Source organism: Megalobrama amblycephala, linkage group LG12, assembly GCF_018812025.1.
Source record: "Megalobrama amblycephala isolate DHTTF-2021 linkage group LG12, ASM1881202v1, whole genome shotgun sequence".
NCBI classification, from domain to species: domain Eukaryota; kingdom Metazoa; phylum Chordata; class Actinopteri; order Cypriniformes; family Xenocyprididae; genus Megalobrama; species Megalobrama amblycephala.
In genome coordinates, this window is record NC_063055.1 from 11,994,924 (window position 1) to 12,017,090 (window position 22,167).

The 22,167-nt window shown below is 38.2% G+C and overlaps 1 protein-coding gene across 3 annotated transcripts in view; it reads left to right on the plus strand.

Moving 5' to 3' along the window:
* Positions 1-22,167, plus strand: part of LOC125279277 (zinc finger protein GLIS1) — a 97,150-nt gene that overhangs the window by 26,410 nt on the left and 48,573 nt on the right. For 2 of the 3 annotated variants that reach the window (XM_048208770.1, XM_048208772.1), the window contains exons 3-4: positions 12,991-13,180; positions 15,930-17,145. In XM_048208770.1, coding sequence (XP_048064727.1) covers positions 12,991-13,180; positions 15,930-17,145 — 1,406 coding nt within the window. The remainder of the gene's footprint in view (positions 1-12,990; positions 13,181-15,929; positions 17,146-22,167) is intronic. The other variant, XM_048208773.1, reaches the window with a different exon arrangement.

The window sequence follows — 22,167 nt, forward strand, 5'->3', positions numbered from 1 at the left end:
ACAAGTTCAAAAGAACATAATTTATTTGAAATTTGAATCTTCTGTAACATTATAAATGTCTTTATTGTCACCTTTGATCAATTTAATGTGTCTTTGTCTAATAGAAGTATTACTTTCTTTGAATTTTTTTTTTTTTTTTTTTTGCTGAACCCAAACTTTTGAATGGTACATAATGATGTATATTTATAGTCTTCTTTAGCTTCAGACAAGTGTACTAGCATTTGGAAAGAGGATATGTGATGTGTGCTTGTGAGGTTCCTCTCATGTTTTGCGGTTGAATTTGGCCACTGTCATTTGAGTGGAACTTCCTGCCATCTGCATTCAATCGAATTCTCTCACAGTTTCAGGCTTGCTTGTAAATATTGGAAGCAGCCTAAAGTGAACGCCATACTCGGTAATGTGGGCCAATACAGTTGTGTACAGAGCGTGTTTTTGGCAGCAGGCAGCGACAGGATAGCCATCAACTCGGCATTGGTGGATTTGTGTGAAGAGCAGAGTGGATAATCTGCCTTTTATTTCTAGTCAACTAAAATTAACTAGGCTGAAAGTGTACAGTAAAAACTTCCTTCGTCATGTATTTATTGGAAATGGCATGCTGACCATTAGCTGTCATACCTTAGGAATGCTTCAAATTAAAACATTGGCCTTGACTCATTCAATACAGGAATTTGTGCTTAGAATGTTGGATACCGTACAAGACTGAATTTCACTTTTAATTACAAGAGCCAGTATTCATAATAAGGATTATGCGAGAACTGTATTATTAAGTCACAACCCTGACAGCCTGATTTAGTGTGAAAAGATATTTTGCAAATGGAATTAATTTCACATAATCTTTGCAAGGAACACAAGAGAATTAAAATATGACATCAGAGGGCAAACAGAGAAACCGAAGCATTTTGCTCCAGAAGAAAAGCTCTATTTCTGTTCAAACATATCCTGATTGTTTTGTCTCAACGCTTAGAATAACTACTAAGACATATAGAAACAAAATAGTTGCATGTGCACATATTTCTACATCAGTTGTACATATACACACGAACACACAAAACAGAAACGGCATAATGCAATCCGTACATTTTAACTGCGGCAGTATCACAGGGGCTCAGAGGTCCTGAAGTTCTTGTGTTTTTACAGAGCCCCAAAGAGCCGTCAAGATCCCATAAAAGCCAGAACAGCAGCCTGTGATGAGGAACCTTGAGTCTTAATGTTAAAGCTGTACGTTTTTACAGCACAAGACACAGGAATGTACCGCAGCCCCGTGCTACCGATGCATTTACATTGTAATCACTCCCAGTATTTCACACTCTATAGATTTCAGCGGGCCTGATATAAAATTGTTTCCAGTCACCTCATCCTGTATGTACACTGCAAAACGAGAGCTCTATTTATGAACCCGTTTCTTACTACTGTTCATTGTAAAACAGCTTTCTTGTTCTATTTTTACAGTGCCTTATTTTTTAAAGGGACATGACATGATTTAGTTTTAAATGGAAATATTGTGAAATAACATTACAATTTAAAATAACCACTTTCTATTTCAATATATTTTAAAATTAATTTATTCCTGTGATGCAAAGCTGAATGTTCACCATCATTACTCCAGTCTTTAGTTACATGATCCTTCAGAAATCATTCTAATATGCATATTTGGTGCTTAAAGGCACAATATGTAAGATTTTTGGATTAAAATATCCAAAAACCACTAGAACAATGTTTTATATTTTTTTTTGTTGACTTGTGTACTTACATTATTATAATAATAATACATGTATTTTGTAAAAGTTGCTTTCTCTACATTATCCCAAATGTTTCCAAGAATGTTTAAATTTAGAGAAATAAGCAATTTTAACCAGGACACAGACCGTATCCATGCGTCACCCATCAATGACATCATACCTGCGTTACCGTCGATTTCCGGTTTTATTTTGTAGAAACCATGGAAACACCAAAGACGCTTTAATATATTATATGTTTTATTTGACAAGTGAGCAACTGCTTGTATGGATTCATTCATTGACAGAAAACTAATCATGTTATATAGCTCAACACAGTAAGTCATATTGTTTAAATCTTGTTTTCTTGATTTACAGCGAGTACCATGTTTTACCATGCCTAATATCGTGCAACAAATGTCTCATAGCAGCTGCCGAGTGAATGCAGAGTAGCACTATAACAACTTTCAACACACAAATGTATCTAATATGATAAAACAGTGCTGCTTTACCCCATATACGTTTGACCGGAAGAAGCGGAAGTGGCGACTGCAGCATAATAAAAGTTCCACTTCTCTCGAGGCACGTGTTGCGCTCGTCTCTCATTAGCAATCGCTCCAGCGGCCTCGTTTCTACTCACACATCACTCAGCCCTGCTCTGCTTCATACTACAGTAACGTTAATAATCTCATCCATGAACATGATTTCTGCCCGAGTCCCGTCCTGATTCTTTTCCACTAGCTGTAGACGTGAAGACAACACCTCCCCATGATTCCGCGAAATCAAGGCGTTATCAAGCTACGCCTTTGTTTTGAACAAGCGACCTCTAGCGGTGAAAATTTACATAGTGTAAAATTTCTTTTTATCAGTGTTGAAAACAGTTGTGCTGCTTCAAAACAACATAATTTATTTGAAATAGAAATATTTTGTAACATTATACATGTCTTTATTTTAAGTATTTCACACTCTTGATTTAAGTGGGCCTGATGTAAAATCGTTTCCAGTAACTTTATCCTGTACTTATTTATGTTATGATTTACTTGTAAGACAATAGAATAGAAGACAGTGCAATGAAGCCAAGTCTCATTGGTCTCTAAAACTGTTTGACATGGCCATAGCTCTAAAAACAACCCCACATTTAAAAGTTAACCATCCTTGCTACTTCAGTGAAATGGCATTTTGATGATGACGAACATTTTTTGATGATGATCATGCTCACAATGGCTGAAGATAATGATTATTATGGCAGCATTGAAGATGACTGTTGATTTTCAGGATCATTGAACATTGATTTTGAAGGATGACCTGAATGCTTGTGGCTTTGGAAAGTTTTAAAAACCAGTTAGATGGCAGGAGTTGCATTGTACCTTATTTGAACTGATGAGAGAATACCCATTACGAACTGAAAAGCTGGAGCCATGAACCCCATCCCTGGCACAATGGGCTCTGCCAGGTTCTCCAGCACCACCCTGACCCAGCCTCACCCGCTGCTTACTGGAAATCGAAGCGATGGTGGTCCAGATCCACCCACGTCAGTCCACAGAGGACAGACTCGCAGGCTCCTCCAGTGACAGCCAGTCACCAGCAGGTGGTGACATGCCCAAGTGGAACCCAGTAATTACAATAAAGGTATGGAAGAACATCAACAATGATCATGATGTCTGGAAGCATGTCAAGAAGTTTGTCACTGGCCTGATCACAGACAGGACCGATCATCTTTTTTTTTGTGCTAGGTGTGTGTGTGGGTTTGTGTATGGCTGATACAGTTTTAAAATGGCCATGTAATGCTTTAATCACTGTGCGCCTTGATTTATATGGTTCTCTTGTCCAAGCGTGCGGTTTAGTCATTGGACCGTAGGAGTAGTGCAGGCAGTGTTTTGTGTTTGTTTGTGTTCAGTAGTCTGCGGTCAGTTCGGACTGTTTTAGGAGCCGAGGCGATTACGAAATCAGTGGGCAGCTGCGTCTGTCCCTCTCACGAGCAAACGATTCTTCATCTTTTGTTTGATGAACTCTTGTGTAAAGTTACAGCAGATCTTTAAGCACATTATTCATGTTAATATATCTTAATTTTGTCTGTGCAACTGAAAGTAAAACCTTTCATGTGGTTGCAAAAGAGAAAATCCTGCACAATGTGCTGTAAATAGTTTCTTAAAGGAACAGCTCACCCACAAATTAAAATTCTGTTATTATTTACTCAACATCCATATTGTTCCAAACCCATAAGCAATTTTTGTCCATGGAATCTACTGTGCAGTTCTTATGTATATGACAAATAATGACAAAAAATGACGAATACCTGTAAACTACAAATAACTGCTTTTAATGTATTTTTTCCACTTGGAACTTGATAGACATTGTCATTATAAATGTATGAAATTTCTCCTTTTGTTTATCACAAAAAAAAAGACATGAGACTGAGTAAATAATGACAGTATATTAATTACCTTAGGTTTTTAGATGACATTTTTCTTCTAAATGTGGACTAAGTACTTTTTGCCACTGTTTTTTTTTAAATAGTTTTACTCCAAAAAAATAAATAAAATAAATAAGGGTGGTTTCTTCATAAGACGGCCATTTTATTCTTTGCTTTTGCTATACCTTGTTTTCTTTTGAGATTAAATATTTATTGAAGAATGTATTTTTTGCTAAATATGACATTTTGGTCCTTACTAGTGAAACGCAAACCAGGATTTGTCTTCATACAGAAACTACCATAACAAACCAATTTCATCCTCATGAAAATCCTGGTCTGGTGGTACCAATAATCTAGCAAGAAAAACAGTCATTTCAGTCCCACATAATTTAATCAAGTTTTTTTTTTTTTTTTTTTCACTGCCATGCACCTGTTTAAGGGAACCTTTCTCCAGACTTTATTTTTCATTTTCTTGTGCCCTCAGGTTTTCAATCAAACCTTCATTACTAAGCAAACAAATAAGTTCCGGGTCTGTGTGGAGACACAAATATAGACATGAGTTATGAGATTTAAAGATGGAAAAGGCTCTTGTCGATAATATACAACATCTGCAGTCGTGTTGAGGAGCGCAAGAAAATTCAGTAAATCCCACTGCTCAGGTGTCTGTTGACCTTGTCCTCTAAAGAAAAGAAGAGAGGAGAGGACCATGAAAGGAAAACATAACAGTGAGAGAAGCTTTGAAATAAAATGTGAAAAGACACTAGATTTATATATATATAATGGTCCTTGCACATGCAAAACTCACTGGCACTATAATAGATTGTTGTAGGTGGCTGCCAGGGTGTTGCTATGCAGTTGTTAGGCTGTTCTGGGTAAGACTGCAGCAAATAATTGATTAAAGTGATTAACGAATTTTATTTGAATGACAGACTTCTCTCTGGTGATGTATGCAGGATTTCTCCAATCATTTGATCTGCTTAAAGGGGACCTATTATGCAAAATTCACTTTTACATGGTGTTTGAAGAAATGTGTGCCGGCAGAGTGTGGACACAACCACCTTATAATGATACAAATCCACCCACTTCTCTTTTTTTAATCCCCATAAATCATAAGCAGTGACTCAAAATAAGCCGTTTGCAGTTTCTATGCAATGTGATGTCACATTGCACAGGCCCCGCCCACGACTGCTGATGGACTCTGCCCTATTAGCATAGACCCCGCCCTGAGTGAGCTGTACACAGTCCGCCATGTTTATCTCCTTGTCAGAAGTAAAAAACATATTCTTATTAAAACTACTAAAGTTATTTAATCAAGAGCAGTGAGTGATTTTCTGTTTTTCTTTTGTTGTTTGGTTCATATTAACAGCATATAGCAGTAGGTACTGTATATATTACGCTGCTTTCACTTTAATACACAGATCTAATATACACATGCGATTTCTTTACTTGCTGTTACGTTCACAGACATAACAAACTGTGTTTAATGTGAGCTTTGTCAAATACACACAAGGTTATGTCAAAAGCATACAGTTTAAATGCAATAAAACATGAAACAGAACTTAGTTTATTACTCATGGGATGTGTCGCCTGATATCCCGCTTTCTGTGTGCGAAGTTTAGACTGATATGGCTTTAAAACGCATGCAAATAATAAACTTTCATGATGATAAATAACTGCAATGTCATGACCGCAATAGAGATTTTGACAGAGTATCAGAGGCACGAGCTGTAAAGACTCCGCCCTCTTCTGGAAAGTGGGGTGGGGAGCAGTAGCTCATTTGCATTTAAAGATACATGCACAAAATTAATCCATTATCTAATTAATTGTTAGTTGCAGTCCTAGTACGTTTCTAAGTGGATTCCTTGCCAAGTCTTTATGATATAATATGATGTAAGTCTGTAGGATTTGGGTTTTTTTTTTAGGTCCACCAGGTTAAACTGTAGAAAAATTGTCCTCTTTGAAAAATGATAGAGCTTCTCTTCTCAACAAGCCGCATGATATCAGGTATCACAGATGTCAATGTTTAATCCCTAACCCAAAGTATGATGCCCATCTTAGCTAGCCCCACTAATGAGTTAACAAGGCAGAAAAAAACAAACAAATATAGGAAAAAGAGTGCATCAGAGAGTTCTGATCATTATTAACTATTTAAGTGTAGATGCTATGATTTATGGCGCTAAAGTGGCCTGAGTAGAAATGTCACAGTGCATTTCCAGACGCATCTATCTTGTGGTTTGGCAGCTTGTTGTTCTGTAGACTCACATGTTTGACGTGCATTAGAGTTGATACACACATACGTGTGCCAGCACACACATGCATACGCGCACCCCTCTCTGAAGCCCCCGTCTTGTTCTGCAGTATTACTGCATCTTCACACATCTGCTTTCCATTGCTAGCATCTCTGAAGACTTGAAAACATTAAATGCTGGCACAAGCTCGGTCTCACTCCAGCACTTAATGCTGCACTTAGGTGACTTGAAAGGCAGGAGGCGAGAATTGTAGAAAATGAAGTGTCACCGAAATAAAAAATCGCCTGAGATTACCACCAATTACATTTAATAATGGCCGACCCATCTGCTGATCAGATGCAGGCAGTCCCCGTGGTCCAGTGGTGGGGTTATGGGGTGGGGGGTTGCATTGTGTCTTATACTACTGTATAGTAAAGCAGTGATTCGCAACTGGTTTTACTTTCATGATTCCAATATTATTTTGGACATCAAGTGGGGCTCAAACTAGTAAAAATAAAATTGTTTATCATACAAAATATCACCAAAAAAAATCAAACAATGTGTCTACATGCACAACATGTTATTCCCTGATAACTATGACATTCAAGAAAAACATGTTTACATGAGATTTTAAATTATCAGGTTTTTTTTCCCAGTTTCCCAGTTTAAACTACCATTCAAAAGTTTGAGGTCAGTGCAATTTTTTAATGTTTTTAAAAGAAGTGTCTTATGCTCACCATTTATTTGATCAGAAATACAATAAAAAAAGTAATTTTGAAATTTAATTATAAAAATATTATTACAATTTAAAATTACTGTTCTATTTTATTATGTTTTAAAATGTAATTTTATAAAAAGCTGAATTTTCAGCATCATTACTCCAGTCTTCAGTGTCACATGATCCTTCAGAAATCATTCTAATATGCTGATTTGCTGCTCAAGAAACATTTCTTATTTTATCGATGTTGAAATGGTTGGGATGCTAATGCTGGGATGCTTAATATTTGTAATATTTTTCATACTTAATATTTTGGAAACCATGATAATTTTTTGAGGATTCTTTGATGAATAGAAAGTTCAAAAGAACAGAATTTATTTGAAATTGAAATCTTTTGTAACATTATAAATACAAAATTCTGTTATGAAACTCTAGATGGTGTAGGCTAATAGGTCCTTTAACTCAACCTGCTTGTAATCACATCATTATCTATAGAACACTGATTTGTTCCTGCTATATCAGTAGCCAATGAGCTTGTGTGCTCAAACTTCAAATACATGAGATAGAACTAAAATATGCAAAATAATTAACACGACAAATTGACAGTTTCGTAAATTTTATTAAAAAAAAAAAAGAAGTGTGATTTGCCCGTCCAGTAAGTTATTAATTTCCAATTGATAGAGGAAGGTGCACCAAATAATGTAGAACTTAATTGGAAGCTGAGAGTTCCAAATCCATGTCTACAACAAAAGATATTTTGTTGATTTTTCTCCGACTTTTAAAAAGTTGACAAGTCTGGATAAGATTGATATTTAGCATGAGAGCATTTGCCATATAAAACTGTTTTGTTACTTGTTTAGAGTCCAAAAGCCTTGTTTTTTTATATGTGTGAAACAAGATTGACAATGGAAGTGTTTTTCTCTCCTCCGTTGGGTTCTGCTCTGTGATTGTGTTCTTGTGTTTTTGTGAATGAGGCCAGCACCTCAGTCTGGTCTTCATCAAGGAGCTCTGCTTTACCCTTAGGTGTTACTGGCACAGCACGGCAGTGATCTCACACCCAAGATTGTCATTCCTTAATAGCTTCTGAATGCTTGCAAACCCGCTCCCTCCTTTACCCTCTCTTACATTTGGTCAAGGATCAGAGGTCTTCTGAGAGCGCTGGAGAAACATCCTTCTCTGTGTTCTGTCTGTCCTCCAGGTATAGACGAGAGCCAATGTGTTGGAACCATCCTTTTCAGTTTGATTTTTTTCATGACAAGGAAAGAAGCTCTTTGAAGGTTTATATATATATATATATTATATATATATCAGGTCATTTTAATTTTAAGTACAATGAATAGCATTGACTTGACATAGCATTGTTGTGAAATGCTGTGTTTCATCTAAAACTGATTATATTATATTATATTATACAGTTACGTCAGGTCCTCAAATTTGATTGGCTGAGAGGTCTTTCCAGACATGCGATATCAGTATCACCACAAGGAACCGTTTCACAGTTTGTATCACTCTGTTTGCAGCATTTCTCACAGTGAGTGTCATGATGGCGGATGAGCAAACCCACCATAATTTTACAAATGCTACTGTTGTTGAGTTTTGGGGAGAGAATGTAGTTGTTTAAACTTAAAATATACAGTTTATTTATAAAGATAGCACCTATTTGAAAATTTGCATTTACCTTTTCGGAGATGAGAGCTTCTGGGTGTCAGCGGCCGTTCAACGCTCATGTACCCTGCCGAGAACAGCCTTACCTCGGCCAGTTCTTCTGGAATTTGCCACTTGATCTGATCCCTCTATAGTGGTTAAACATGAGATATAATTCGTTTTGGGTATATCTAACGGGCAAGCTTCTCATTAATCTATTATTTGTTCCAGAGCAAATAGTTTAGGCTGAGGGCAAAGTTTTATATTTTTATATAACTTTAATGCTGTATCAGAGCGCTGACTTGGTACTTTTTACTGAATTGCTAAAAGGTGCCCTAGAATTAAAAATTGAATTTATATTGGCATAGTTAAATAACAATAATTCAGTACATGGAAATGACATACAGTGAGTCTCAAACTCCATAGTTTCCTCTTATATAAATCTCATTTGTTTAAAAGACCTCCGAAGAACAGGCGAATCTCAACATAACACAGACTGTTACGTAACAGTTGGGATCATTAATATGTACGCCCCCAATATTTGCATATGCCAGCTCATGATCGAGGCATTACACAAGGGCAGCCAGTATTAACGTCTGGATCTGTGCACAGCTGAATCATCAGACTAGGTAAGCAAGCAAGGACAACAGCGAAAAATGGCAGATGGAGCAATAATAACTTACATGATCCATGATAACATGATATTTTTAGTGATATTTGTAAATTGTCTTTCTAAATGTTTCGTTAGCATGTTGCTAATGTACTGTTAAATGTGGTTAAAGTTACCATCGTTTCTTACTGTATTCACAGAGACAAGAGCCGTCGCTATTTTCATTATTAAAGACTTGCAGTCTGTATAATGCACAAACACAATGTCATTCTTTATAAATCTCTCCAACAGTGTGTAATGTTAGCTTTAGCCACGGAGCACCATCAAACTCATTCAGAATCAAATGTAAACATCCAAATAAATACAATACTCACATAATCCGATGCATGCATGCAGTATGCATGACGAACACTTTGTAAAGATCCATTTTGAGGGTTATATTAGCTGTGTAAACTTTGTTTATGCACTGTTTAATGACATCGCGAGCTCCGGGGGCGGGGAGCGTGAGCATTTAAAGGGGCCGCAGCATGAATCGGCGCATTTCTAATGATGCCCCAAAATAGGCAGTTAAAAAATTAATTTAAAAAAATCTATGGGGTATTTTGAGCTGAAACTTCACAGACACATTCAGGGGACACCTTAGACTTATATTACATCTTGTAAAAAAACGTTCGATGGCACCTTTAAAAACTTTGTCTATCATTATTTATTAAATAATATTCTTCAATAAATAATATTTTGTATAAATAATAGTAATATTTAATAGATTTGTTATTGATAAATGGTCAATGTGTTAGTGATGGTGATTTTGACTTCATGGCAGGTTACATTTACTTGTCTTTATGGGTGAGTCAGTAGCAAAGGCTTTTATATTGAAAGGGACTGAAACAAGGTTGTAAACAAGGACATTATTTTTACTTTCAACAACACCACGTAAGACAGAACCAAACTTAACAGGGTTGTCATGGGAAATGCCCATAACTGTTGAAAGTATACTATGACAAAGATATCGCTTTCCTCAGAGTATTATGAATATAAGATTGAGCTGAAGAATGAATGCTATCAGATGCAGGTAATCACACTTGCTCATTCGATCTCTCTCTCATGCTACTCTACATAATTATTTTGGCATATAGCTTATAGTACAGTAGTCAACATTTGAAGTGGATCAAAAAAGTTAATCAGAGTTGTCCTAAGACCTAAGTTGTCCTAAGAAGAAGGTTTTAGGTTTTTGCTTCGTTACTAGTTCTAAATTGACGTTTTAGAACAACGGAGGCTTTGGCTTATCTGTTAAAACTGTCAACTTGAGATTTGAATCCATGGCGGAAAGAAGTAGCTGCACACACAAGTGTTTTAAAAACACACCGTTGTTTCTTATTTATTTAAACACGTGTGCCGTCGAACTGTTCTATAAACATACGGCTTGGCCAGTGGCCTCAAGCCTATTGCTGAATCACAGCCATGCTAAAATAGAGCCATATCGCACTCCTACTCGTGTATTATATTATCTACGTTTACCTCGAACGTAATAGATTTTATTTTAATGGCACTTGAATAGAAAGTAGTTTTTTATTATTATTTTTGAGGAAGCAAATGTCAGAGCCTTGGCCTGCAGTGCTCATGTTGCAGATGTAGGTTTGAATCTGGCCTCCCCAATAATTTCCTTTCCACTGTCTCCATCAATGAAAAGTGGAATAAAACCCTAAAATAATACTTTAGAATACAAGAAAACATAAATTCAGTCACGTATCTGATCATACATGATGTTTTTACTGCAAGTAGGCTGTGGATTCCATTGCTCTCTGAGAATTAAAATCTCTCTCTTTCTTTTTTCCCCCCTCTCTTTTTCTCTTTGTCCCAGCTTTCACAACGGGAGCTTTCACAGACTTCCACCTTCTGACCAAAACCCAGAGCAATACCCAACAGTGAATTACCATTGCAAATTCAATATAAATCCAATCTAACATTCTGTCCAAGTTTCCAAATGTGGAGAAGCTTCTCTTATGCAGCCTTGCCATGACTAATTCTGTTAATGTAACAAAGCATCATATCTTTAAAGCTCTCCCATAGTTCTGTCCATATAGAGCAAGGCTTTTAGTGTGAACTTGGATCTGACTTGATGTAACTTGGCAGCACATTTTTGGAGTTGGACAATAATACATTAAAAGAAGCATATGGAGTGTGAAGTATTCTGATGCTGAGCCATTTGCCTCATCTTCTGCAGGTTGGATGTGCAATTTCTGTGTTGCACAAGAGTCTCGATTGGGGAGAATCATCTAAACTCCAATCATCACCTTCAGCAAAGGCATTTCATCTGCTATTCATGACCGTTGTTATGCATTTAATCAACAATGCCTCAAAAGTTCACCTGCTTTTTCAAAAAAAAACCCAAACATATTTGTGTCTTCAGTTCTTTGTGGTTGCTTAAATAGCTATTGTGGGGGGTTAAAGGGTCTCAGCTAAAGGGCTAACAGCAAAATTGTTTTCACAAGCTGCCTCTTGTGGCTAGAATTGCATCCCAGATATGATATTGAGCAATTTTGAAAATCTGTAAAACAGATTTGTGTTGAAAATTCCTGTGGCTTCTGGATATATTCTCTCTGCACCTCACATCAGCAATATAGTTTACCTCTACTTGACTTTGTGGCATTTGAAGGCTTTTTGTGAAACCGATTATCAGTGTCACATAGAGGAATCGAGTCTAAATTATGTTTAAAATATAGAATTTCTATTGAAAATGACGGAACAGCATAGTAGCTTACAAAGGGTTGCAAGAATAGGAGGACGTAATTAAAAGAACGTTAGTTTTTGTGTGAAACAAACTATCTCAACGTCATTGACAGACCTCTCAATCCTCTCCAGATGAAGCAAGAAAGCCCATGGCTTTAGCTCAGCGAGCATTGATGTTATACACAAACACAGTTTGACATTCCAACTGTGGGATTTTTAAGCCAAGAAAAAATGATCCAAGATTTAATAAACAACCATTATTATTCTTTGAATGGATGTGAAAAGTGTGTTTCTTCTGTTTATTGAGTTGAGTGGATCCAGCATGTGCTTTACTGGACCTGCGTGTCTTGTGACCTTCTGCTCCATCGTTTCTCTTTCTCTCATTCCTTCTCGCCTCTCAACACTCATTTCTTTGTTTGCCTCACTTTTTTTCCTTTGCTTTAAAGCAATTACTTGTCACCTTCTCATTTTGTGTACTTGGAAACAATATCTTACCGAACCTCCTTTGTCTTTGGTTTGGCTTTATCCTCATGTTTAGATGCTGGTTTTGATCAGTCTCCAATGGGTGATGCATTATTAATATCATCATTGTGAGCAAATGAAATTTCTGAAATTGAGTTAATAAAAAACTTGAAAGATGCGGTCACCCACACTGGAGTCAAAAAGCGTGTTGGCTTTCCTTCTGTGAATTTTCCAAACACTATGAAACCATATTTTATTTTGATTACATTTGCTATACGCTCAGTTTTTCCTTGTGCAATGACACTGACTGTATCTCACTTACCATATAAATAAATGAACATTACATTGATTTGAGTTGAAAATATTGGCCAATCAGAATCAATTATCCATGCAATGGATTTAAAAATTTGATAGATGGTTTAAAGAACTGTAATTGTTAATATACCTATTGTATTTCCCACCTGTTTCAGTGAATGGAGGATGTATCTCATTCTGTTCAGAGAAGGAGAGTGCTCCTGAATTGACAGCAGAAGAAGGAACCTTGCTGCGCTGTGGGCAGAACCTGCCAGTTCAGTCTGGAGCCCAGTACCACCACAGCAACCACTGTGAGCAGCCCGCACAGAACCTTCACCTGCAGGAGAGCCCCCACCGAGACGCCAGGTGAGACATCCCAGCACATTTGAGCACTTGGATTGGTCAACAAGAACAGTCGCTACAGTAAAACTTACTTTAATGACAAAACTTTGACTTAGAAATTTGTAAATAATCCACTACAGATCTGATTTCCATTACACTGGCTGTTTATTTGTTTAAACAGTGAAAGATCATAGTAATTTTTTGTATAACCTAATTAATATTCACGAGTGAAGCATTGCCAATTTTGTGACATCACATCCAGTGAATGTGAATGCACCACCTCCCACCTACACTACAATTTAAATGTTAAATTGATCAAAAGTGACAGTAAATAAAAAGATTTATATTTAAAAATAAATTCTGTTCTTTTGAGCTTTCCATTCATCAAAAACATCCAGAAAAAAATCACAGTTTTATTTCCACATAAAATATTATGCAGCACCAACATTTTTTACATTTATAATACTAGGAAGTTTTTCTTGAGCATGATTTATTAGAATGATTTCTGAAGGATTATGTGACACTGAAATTCAGACTGTTATTTCATTCTTTTAACAGTATTAAAGGGTTAGTTCACCCAAAAATGAAAATTATGTCATTAATTACTCACCCTCATGTTGTTCCACACCTGTAGGACCTTTGTTCATCTTCGGAACACAAATTAAGATATTTTTGATGAAATCTGATGGCTCAGTGAGCCCTCTGTTGCCAGCAAGATAATTAACACTTTCAGATTCCCAGAAAGGTAATAAAAACATACAGTATTTAGTACAGCTCATGTGAGTAGAGTAGTTCAACCTTAATATTATAAAGCGACGAGAATACTTTTTGTGCATGAAAAAAAATAAAATAACGACTTTTCAACAGTGGTGGGTGATTTCAAAACACTGCTACGAAGCTTTACAAATCTTTTGTTTCAAAGTCATGTGATTTCAGTAAACGAGGCTTTGTTATGTCATAAGTGTTTCGAAATTTCAGTGGTTCTCCACTGGGGGGCGTGACTTTGGCAGTCTGATACGCGATCCGAACCAATGATACGAAACAAAAGATTCACAAAGCTTCGAAGCAGTGTTTTGAAAACGGCCATCACAAGATATTGTTGAAAAGTCATTATTTTGTTTTTTTTTGGCACACAAAAAGTATTCTCTTTGCTTCATAACATTAAGGTTGAACCACTGTAGTCACATGGACTGTTTTAAATCTGTCTTTAGAAGCTTTCTGGGCATTGAAAGTGTTCATTATCTTGCTGGCAATGGAGGCCACACTGAGCCATTGGATTTTATCAAAAATATCTTAATTTGTGTTCTGAAGATGAACGAAGGTCTTACGGGTGTGGAACAACATGAGGGTGAGTAATTAATGACAATTATTTTTGGGTGAATTAACCCTTTAAAATAGTCTTACCAACCCTGAACTTTTGAGCAGTAGTGTATTAGCACTCTTTTTGTTTTAAATAAACTAAGCCAATACGCTGATCTAAAAAAAAAAAAAAAAGAAAAAGTATTTGCTTTCAACTTTTAAAGATAGTCTCTGCAATTTTACAGTGACATTATTTGGTATCGGCAAATCAAAAAATGTAGGTTGTTTTATTAAAGCTTAATGCAGTGTGGAACAAGTCAAACAAGCCCGTCAAACACTACAGTACTGATGACGCTTCTTGGCTGCGTTTGTTTTTTAAACGGCTAGGAAAAGAGACTGCCGTCGGTTTCTGTTGGCTTCTGTGTAGCCGCAGTACAGTTGAAACCCATCTTTTCAGTGAGGGATGCTTTCCAAAGTGCTTTCACTCAAACACGCCGTCCAACTCTCCCAATATTGTCGCTGAATGTCACTGCTCCAGCCAAACAGGAAGTGGTGAGCCTGAATGGACCGACTCATGACAAACTTGAGGCTTCAGTTCAGCCAGTGCGCTAGCATTAGCGGTTTCCCGAACCAAGTGAAAAGGGGACGTAGACAAAATCCTTCATAGGCTGCTGGGACAGAGGGCCCTTCTCACATCATTCCAGAGCTTTGCACACAAATCCATAATGAGCAAACTGACAGGAATTATTATGTGGAAGATCACAGCGACGCACTGGGAAATTTGACCCCCATTCAAGGGGGGCAAAGATTCCCACTATAATGGGGAGTATTGTAAACACAGAGCATTTAGAGGCCCACTATTATACCTCCAAAACCAGGTGACTTCTGTTTAGCCCACATGTAGGCTTCAGTTAACCCCTATTGTGTCATCAAAGCCTGTCATACGCTGAGCATGACAGCATGCCTGTATTCATCTCTGTCTTTTCTTATTTTTAAATACCCATTCATAACTATAGTTCAGGCCAAATTTCCTGCTTCATTTATTCATGGAATTGCTCGGGAGCATTTGTGGTGGATCTAACCGGTGTTTAAAGTACACCGCAGTGGAAACCCATCAAATGGCTGTTTCCTGTGACAGAGGGGAACATAAAAAGTAGCTTCTGATCAGCACAAACCAAACATTATAAGCTAATAAGAATCTGTGAGAGTTTGCAAAATGAATCTCCAATCGCACCGCTTCTGGTCAAACATTGTCAGTGTTAACAGAGATGTTTGAGAGTGCAGGCTTGCCAGGACCGGAGCACAGAGCTTGTCTGTTTCCGTGGTGTCTGACAGTGCAGAGTTGGCAGCACTTTGAGAAACCCTGGCCTTTATCTTTCAACAGGCCGGGCCGCTAATAGTGTGCATATTCTTCCTGCTCCGTTCTGCCTAAATGCTCCTCATATTCCTCTGGGTGTGTTTCATTCTCCCGCAGGTCTGCCGGCTTTCAGACGGATCTCAGCTCGTCGTCTCTGTCCGGTGGCGTCAATGGGTGTCATGCTTTGCCGTCGTACCCCATCAAACAGGAGGGCTACAAACTGGGATCGGCCCTGAGCAACTTTTCAGGAGGGATGGGAGCAGGTCGCAGGGAATTGGACCGTCCGAACAGCAGTGGTGGCGGCGATGACAGTAACTTAGCAACTGTTCTGTCGTTGTCAGCAATGGCGGTGACTGTGTATCCATTTAATAATGAAGATGGCTCCTCCCCACTGGCTTTGTCCCCGAGCTCGCGTCACTCAGCAAGGCCGAACGCGAGCGGACTGAAGAGACGCTGCCTCTTGGTGGCCTCCCAGTCAGCCTCAGAGGGAATCGATATTGCCGCCAACATCTGCTCCTCCCAGATGTCCTGTGTTAACGGCCTGCGCACCGATTCGTCGTCGCCTACCGCCGCCACGTTCTCCCACAAGCCTCTCCCCGCACCCAGCCCTCAGCTGCCGTCACCTTCCACCTCGTCCTGCCTCCTACCCCTGTCCTCCTCGTCGTCATCCTCCTCAGTGTCGTCAGTGGAGCATTGTGAGGACGTAGCCTCCATGCAGCCGGGGCCCGGCGTGGTTAACGGCAACGGGCTTGGACTTCTCATACAGCCCGGTGCTCTGCTGGACAGCTGTACGGCGACGCTGAAACAGGAACCGGTGGATGATTTCTCTCCAAGTGAGGAGGAGCTCTTTCAGCATCACTATCACCATCTGACGAGCCGTGGAAGCCACTGCATTGGGCATTCCCACCATCACCACCACCACCACCACCAAACAGGCCCCCCACGGCCACCCATGCCCCCTCCCTACCACCTTCACCAGTACATGGGCTCCGGCCCAGGAGCTCTACTGCATCTTCAGAGCCAGCAACAGTCTCCACCCTCAGGCCTGCTGGCACAGCCCAAACCCACAGGCCTGGTCGAACAGCAGGTGAGCGACAGGGAGGACGTATATAGCGATAAGCAGGTATGCCGCTGGATTGACTGCAGCGCGGCGTACGAGCAGCAGGAGGAACTGGTTAGGCATATCGAGAAGGTCCACATCGACCAGCGAAAGGGCGAGGACTTCACCTGCTTTTGGGCCGGATGTGTCCGTCGCTACAAACCCTTCAACGCCCGATACAAGTTGCTCATCCACATGAGAGTTCACTCTGGAGAGAAACCTAACAAATGCATGGTGAGTGTCCACAGTTTGCACAATTTTCAGCAGTTCCTCATAATGAAATTCATAGAGGTGATTATAACTGGCAGCTAAAATGGCCTTGAAAAGGCATAAGCAGTATTTTGGACTGAATTGTTTTAGTTGGAATCCTCGTTGACTTTAATTTGAGTGGAAAATTCGTGAAACCAAATGCCGGTATAATTATTTTTAATTAAGAAGGTCAGTTTTAAAATCAGTTTTTAAGTATGTATTATCAACAGAGGACAAATAATTCTTTCATTAAGCTTTATTAAATCAAATCTCTTTCTAAAGGCCCCACAAAAGTGTTTTCACAAATCCATTTTTATGTCAGTTTTATGCGAGAAATAGATTTGGAAGTTCTCTCCAAGCTTCATTTTTTGTAACAGCTTTCAATGGACCACCTATGCCTATTTTCCTCAGCATTTTTTTTTTTTCACAACCATATCACATGGCATGAGAAATTATGATTTCAACTGAAAGCGCAGCTAACTTTTCCACTGACGGGTTTGGGTATTTAATTGGACCTGTAGTCTAGCTGTATAAATAGTGTTGTGGTGAAACCCAAGACATCCAGGTAAAACTCTCAAATTCCACAAGTCAACACACTAATCAATGTCAAAGTGCCTTTTCTAACATTCTCAGCTCAAGTGGAAAAATGGCTCCAGCTCCACCAATGCGCAAGTCCAAATACACAATTAGTCCACAATTTGTGTAGCGTGAAACTCTGTTTGTTTTCTTAAGATCTCTCTCTCTTTCTCTCTCTCTCTGTCTTTTCTTTTTTTTTTATGATTGAGATCTTTAAAAAAAAACCCTACACATCTGTTTAACATAACCAAATAATGCATGCACTTGATCCCTTTAAATAGGAGGTTTAAACATTTAGCCATCCCACAAGTATTAAGCGAATTGGCTCTTTATCCAAACTAAACACTTGGAAAAATGTAGTAGTCTGTAAGAACGGAGCCGCAGAGGAGATGACCAGCGAAATTCCCCTCTATTGCTCAATCGGAGAATCTTGGATTTCTTGTCAGATATATTCTGTTTCATATACAAGACTCTGTCCAAAATGGCTTTTATTTTACAGATACTTTAAAGCCGGCCTCTAAATCCCAGGATACCTTTTTGTATCCAAATTTTCTGTTTAGCCGTGTCAATAGGAGACAGCTGTACACTAATATGTGGAGTATGTTACAAGGGTAACATTTATATTAGCTAGCATTAAGTAGTTCCGTTGAGGTTATTAATGACAAGTTTTGTTTATTCTCCAGAGGATGTTGGTTTACTCTGAGCTCACAGCAGCTGGACTGACAGATGTAATTAGATCATGTAAATTCCTTCTAAAACGTGTGACTACATTTTCGGCATTGCTGCGCACTCTGCGGCTTAAACTTGGTAGTTCTGGAAATCATTTTTGTGACTTGTTGAATTTGCTGTTGTATATGCATTATTGTTTTGTTGTTCATAATCTAATCTCACTTTTTCGGACTTGCTCATACTTGTACAATAGTGCTGTAGGGGTTCTGTTCTTACTCTCAAAACTCTGCCCGGAGTATGTGGCAAGACCAGCCTCGGTGTCACAGCCTGTTAGCACAAACAAACACCCGTTTTATTTAGATCGATACTAAGCAGATGCTAAGATAGGAACAAACCCATGCATTGTTTTAAAACGCAGAGTCAACTCTGTCAAAGTTTAGTCTCTATTTTAAGGCAGTCCAGTGCCCTGTGCTAGAATCCTGTGCAGATAGGAAAAAAGAAAAATTTAAGTAAAACGTAAACGTTTATTGAGTGATTCCCAACCCGCAGTACATATAACCTGGGACCTATGATGGTAATTAAGAGGATTTCAGGTACTTGGAAATATTTTGATTTTGTTTTGTTAAAACAGTGTTGGGAGTAATTAATTACTTTTCGCTTAGAGAAAGTAAAGTAAGGGATTACTTTTTCTATAATAATTTTTTTACAGATACTTCTGATGTAATTGCATTAAATCCTGTATAGATTATAGAACAATTCCATGTAAAACAATAGTGGATGTAACATCAAAATTTAACGTCTAATGTTAAAATGTATGTTTTTAATGTAACCTTCTCCCTTTAAATGTTTTGGTCGGTTCAAGAATAATTTATGCAATTTTAAATTATTTATTTAAAAGAATTAAAATAGCAGTTTCATGTCTATCCTTTTCTATATTGTTCAATTGGCCGAGGTTGATATGGGACTTAGAAAGTAATTAGCAATAAGTAATACAATACTTTTAAGAGGGAGTAATTAGTACAGTAGTACAGTAATTACACGGTAATTACACTGTAATTACACGGTTGAAGTTGTAATTAGTAGCTAGTAAGTATTTTTTTATTACTTACCCAACACTGCCTATAAAACAGAAATTGCAACTGTCGGGCTGTCAAATATGAATTACTGACCTATTTAAATTAATGTTTTAACATGTTAACATGTTATGTGTTTAAGTTTGTGAGGATGTAACTTGTAACCGAATTATTATACTAGGTGAGTCTATTTTGCACTCAAAATTCACTAAAAGTGAATTTAATGATATTTCTACTAATGCTAAATTATATAATGTAATTTTGCCGTTTTATGAGAAGCTTTTAAATTACAGACTTACACAAACAAAGTGGTTTTGAATGAAAACTCATCTTGATTCATTCAGTACCTTGTAAACATTGGAGAAATAAAAATGTATTTATTTATTTACACATATTGCCTAGTTGACCCTGCTCAGATTCTGATACATTCTCCTTTTTTCCTCCGCATCGATGCCTTCCTGTGACCTCCGCAGGAAGCAGCTTTTGTCTGAAACATGTTGCATTTGTGGCCCTCGTGCAATATACAAAGACATTTTGGTATTCTAACTATTTGTGCAGAGGAAACCGATGAGACATTTTGATTTAGAGGCAAATGCTTCAGAAAACCCAGCTAATCCCTTTATTATCTTTCCAACTGCAGATTCCTCAGAGAGCGCACGAGGCACGATTTCCCTGCATCCAAACACAACACTCCCTCATTCCTCTCTCTCTTTCTCTCTCTCTCTCTCCTTCTCCTTTTCTCCCTTGCTTTGTCTTCTCTCCCAGCTGTGCTGCATTTGATTTGTATCATGCAGCGCCTTGGCAGGAAAAAGTCATTATCACAAACATAGGACGGGGTTCTGACTCTCTGCTTTGTCACCGTCCATACCTGGACGCGGTTTTATGCCCCGGCACGTAAAAACGCAGCTACATCTGCAAGCACTGAGCACGGCAGACCTCTTAAAACCGCTCTGCGGAGTTTGAGAGGCTCATTTCGGTTCACCCTCTCCAATTAAAAAGCACCGCGGGCTGTTTTGTGGTAGTCGGACAGCAGAGGAGAAGGCATCTAAAAGGAAACAACATAATCTCACTGCAATATCCTGTTGTGTTTCATGCCTAATTCAAGTGTTGTTTTAGTTTATTGGTTTTTTGCCCTCCTTGTCTGCATTAATATTAAAAATTTATCCAGCGACTACTGCCCCGACACTGTCCCAGGGCTCTTATACGTCAGTGCTGTACCGGATTCAACTTTGTATTACAGATCACCTATCCCAGGTCATGAAATTCATGTAAATGTTCATCAAAGCATATCTGTTGATAATACTCATGTTGCTTATCCAGTTGATCATATTTGATGCGCAGATCCATGCTACATCGTTGGACATTGAGGATTGTTTCTTTATCGAATTTCCTCTTGAATGTATTGGATTAATCCTATTACGTTAACATCTTGGCTTTGGTTTAGCGTGCTTGCAGTCGACATGAGGTTTTCTTGCCATTTTCTGCAGTTTGTGCCTGCTGTGACAGTTTTAGTATATATGCTGTGCTCTGTTCTGTATTTTATGTGGTTAATGTTTGTTTACTACTGTACTAAACGGTCACTGAGTTCTCATAGTCATAATAACACAGTATTAATTCCTGTGACCTTTTAGATTTTACTACTTTGGCTTTTCCTGCGTCATCTATGCTGACATTCATTCAGACATACTGTATGTCTGATGCAAATATGTCAGTGTATTTTGGAACTGGATTGTTTGTTCAGTCATTTCTTTCTTTTTTTTGTCATCTGTTTTCTTCAAGTGGTCTTCTCATGTCTTTTCATGTAGAGTTTAAAATATTAAATCAAACAATTTTTTTTGTTTAATCAGGAGTTGGAAAACTGTTTGCCCTATTCAGAAAATATGTGTTTTTTAATTATATTTGTAATAATAATAATAAATTATTCATAATTATTTAAAAATATAATTCAATTATTACTTTACTCTTGTTGATAGTTTGCCCATTATTACGTCTGAGGTTGCCAACCCCTGTTTTAATGTTTTTCAGTTGTGAAATATTCAGGTCACATAGGTAGGGCTGCAGGTTTTTGCAATTAATTTTGTATTTGTAACTATGTTTCTGAGAAATACACACCCATTTGCTTGCATTTCTCATCTCTGTCGTTGTCACCATCACCAGACAGCTGGCTCACAAAAATCTGTTTTTATTTTTAAATGACATTTGGTAATGTTAACAGATATTAGGATTTACTTCCTAAACCACACCTTTTTGTTACCTCATCAAAGTAATTTCGGAGCCACCCTTTCGACGCATTGGTTTCAAAGTTTGACCATACAGGCCTTTGCTTGAAGGAAAATTGGCTCAAACAACCTGCTGGAAAAAAAAAAAAAACATAGATCATGGAATTTCCTTTTCCCCCCTCTTTGCTAGTGTGAAACCAGCAAACGTATATATAAAGATTTATTAGACTGATTTTTGGATGGGTGCTCAAAATTCTCCAGCAGCAGACAGCCCAGACCTTTGCCAAAATGGCGTGTTTTGGAGTAAATGGAGGCTTTTGTGAGCAATCAACACAGATGCTGGAGATGAAACGGCTCGCGCCATTAGCTAATTAAAACGCGCGGCCTGTGCATGAGCTGACTTTTTCCTCTGAATGCACGGCGAAACCCGAGCCGTCTGGATTCTGCCCCAGCAAAGGCAGCAAGTGGCG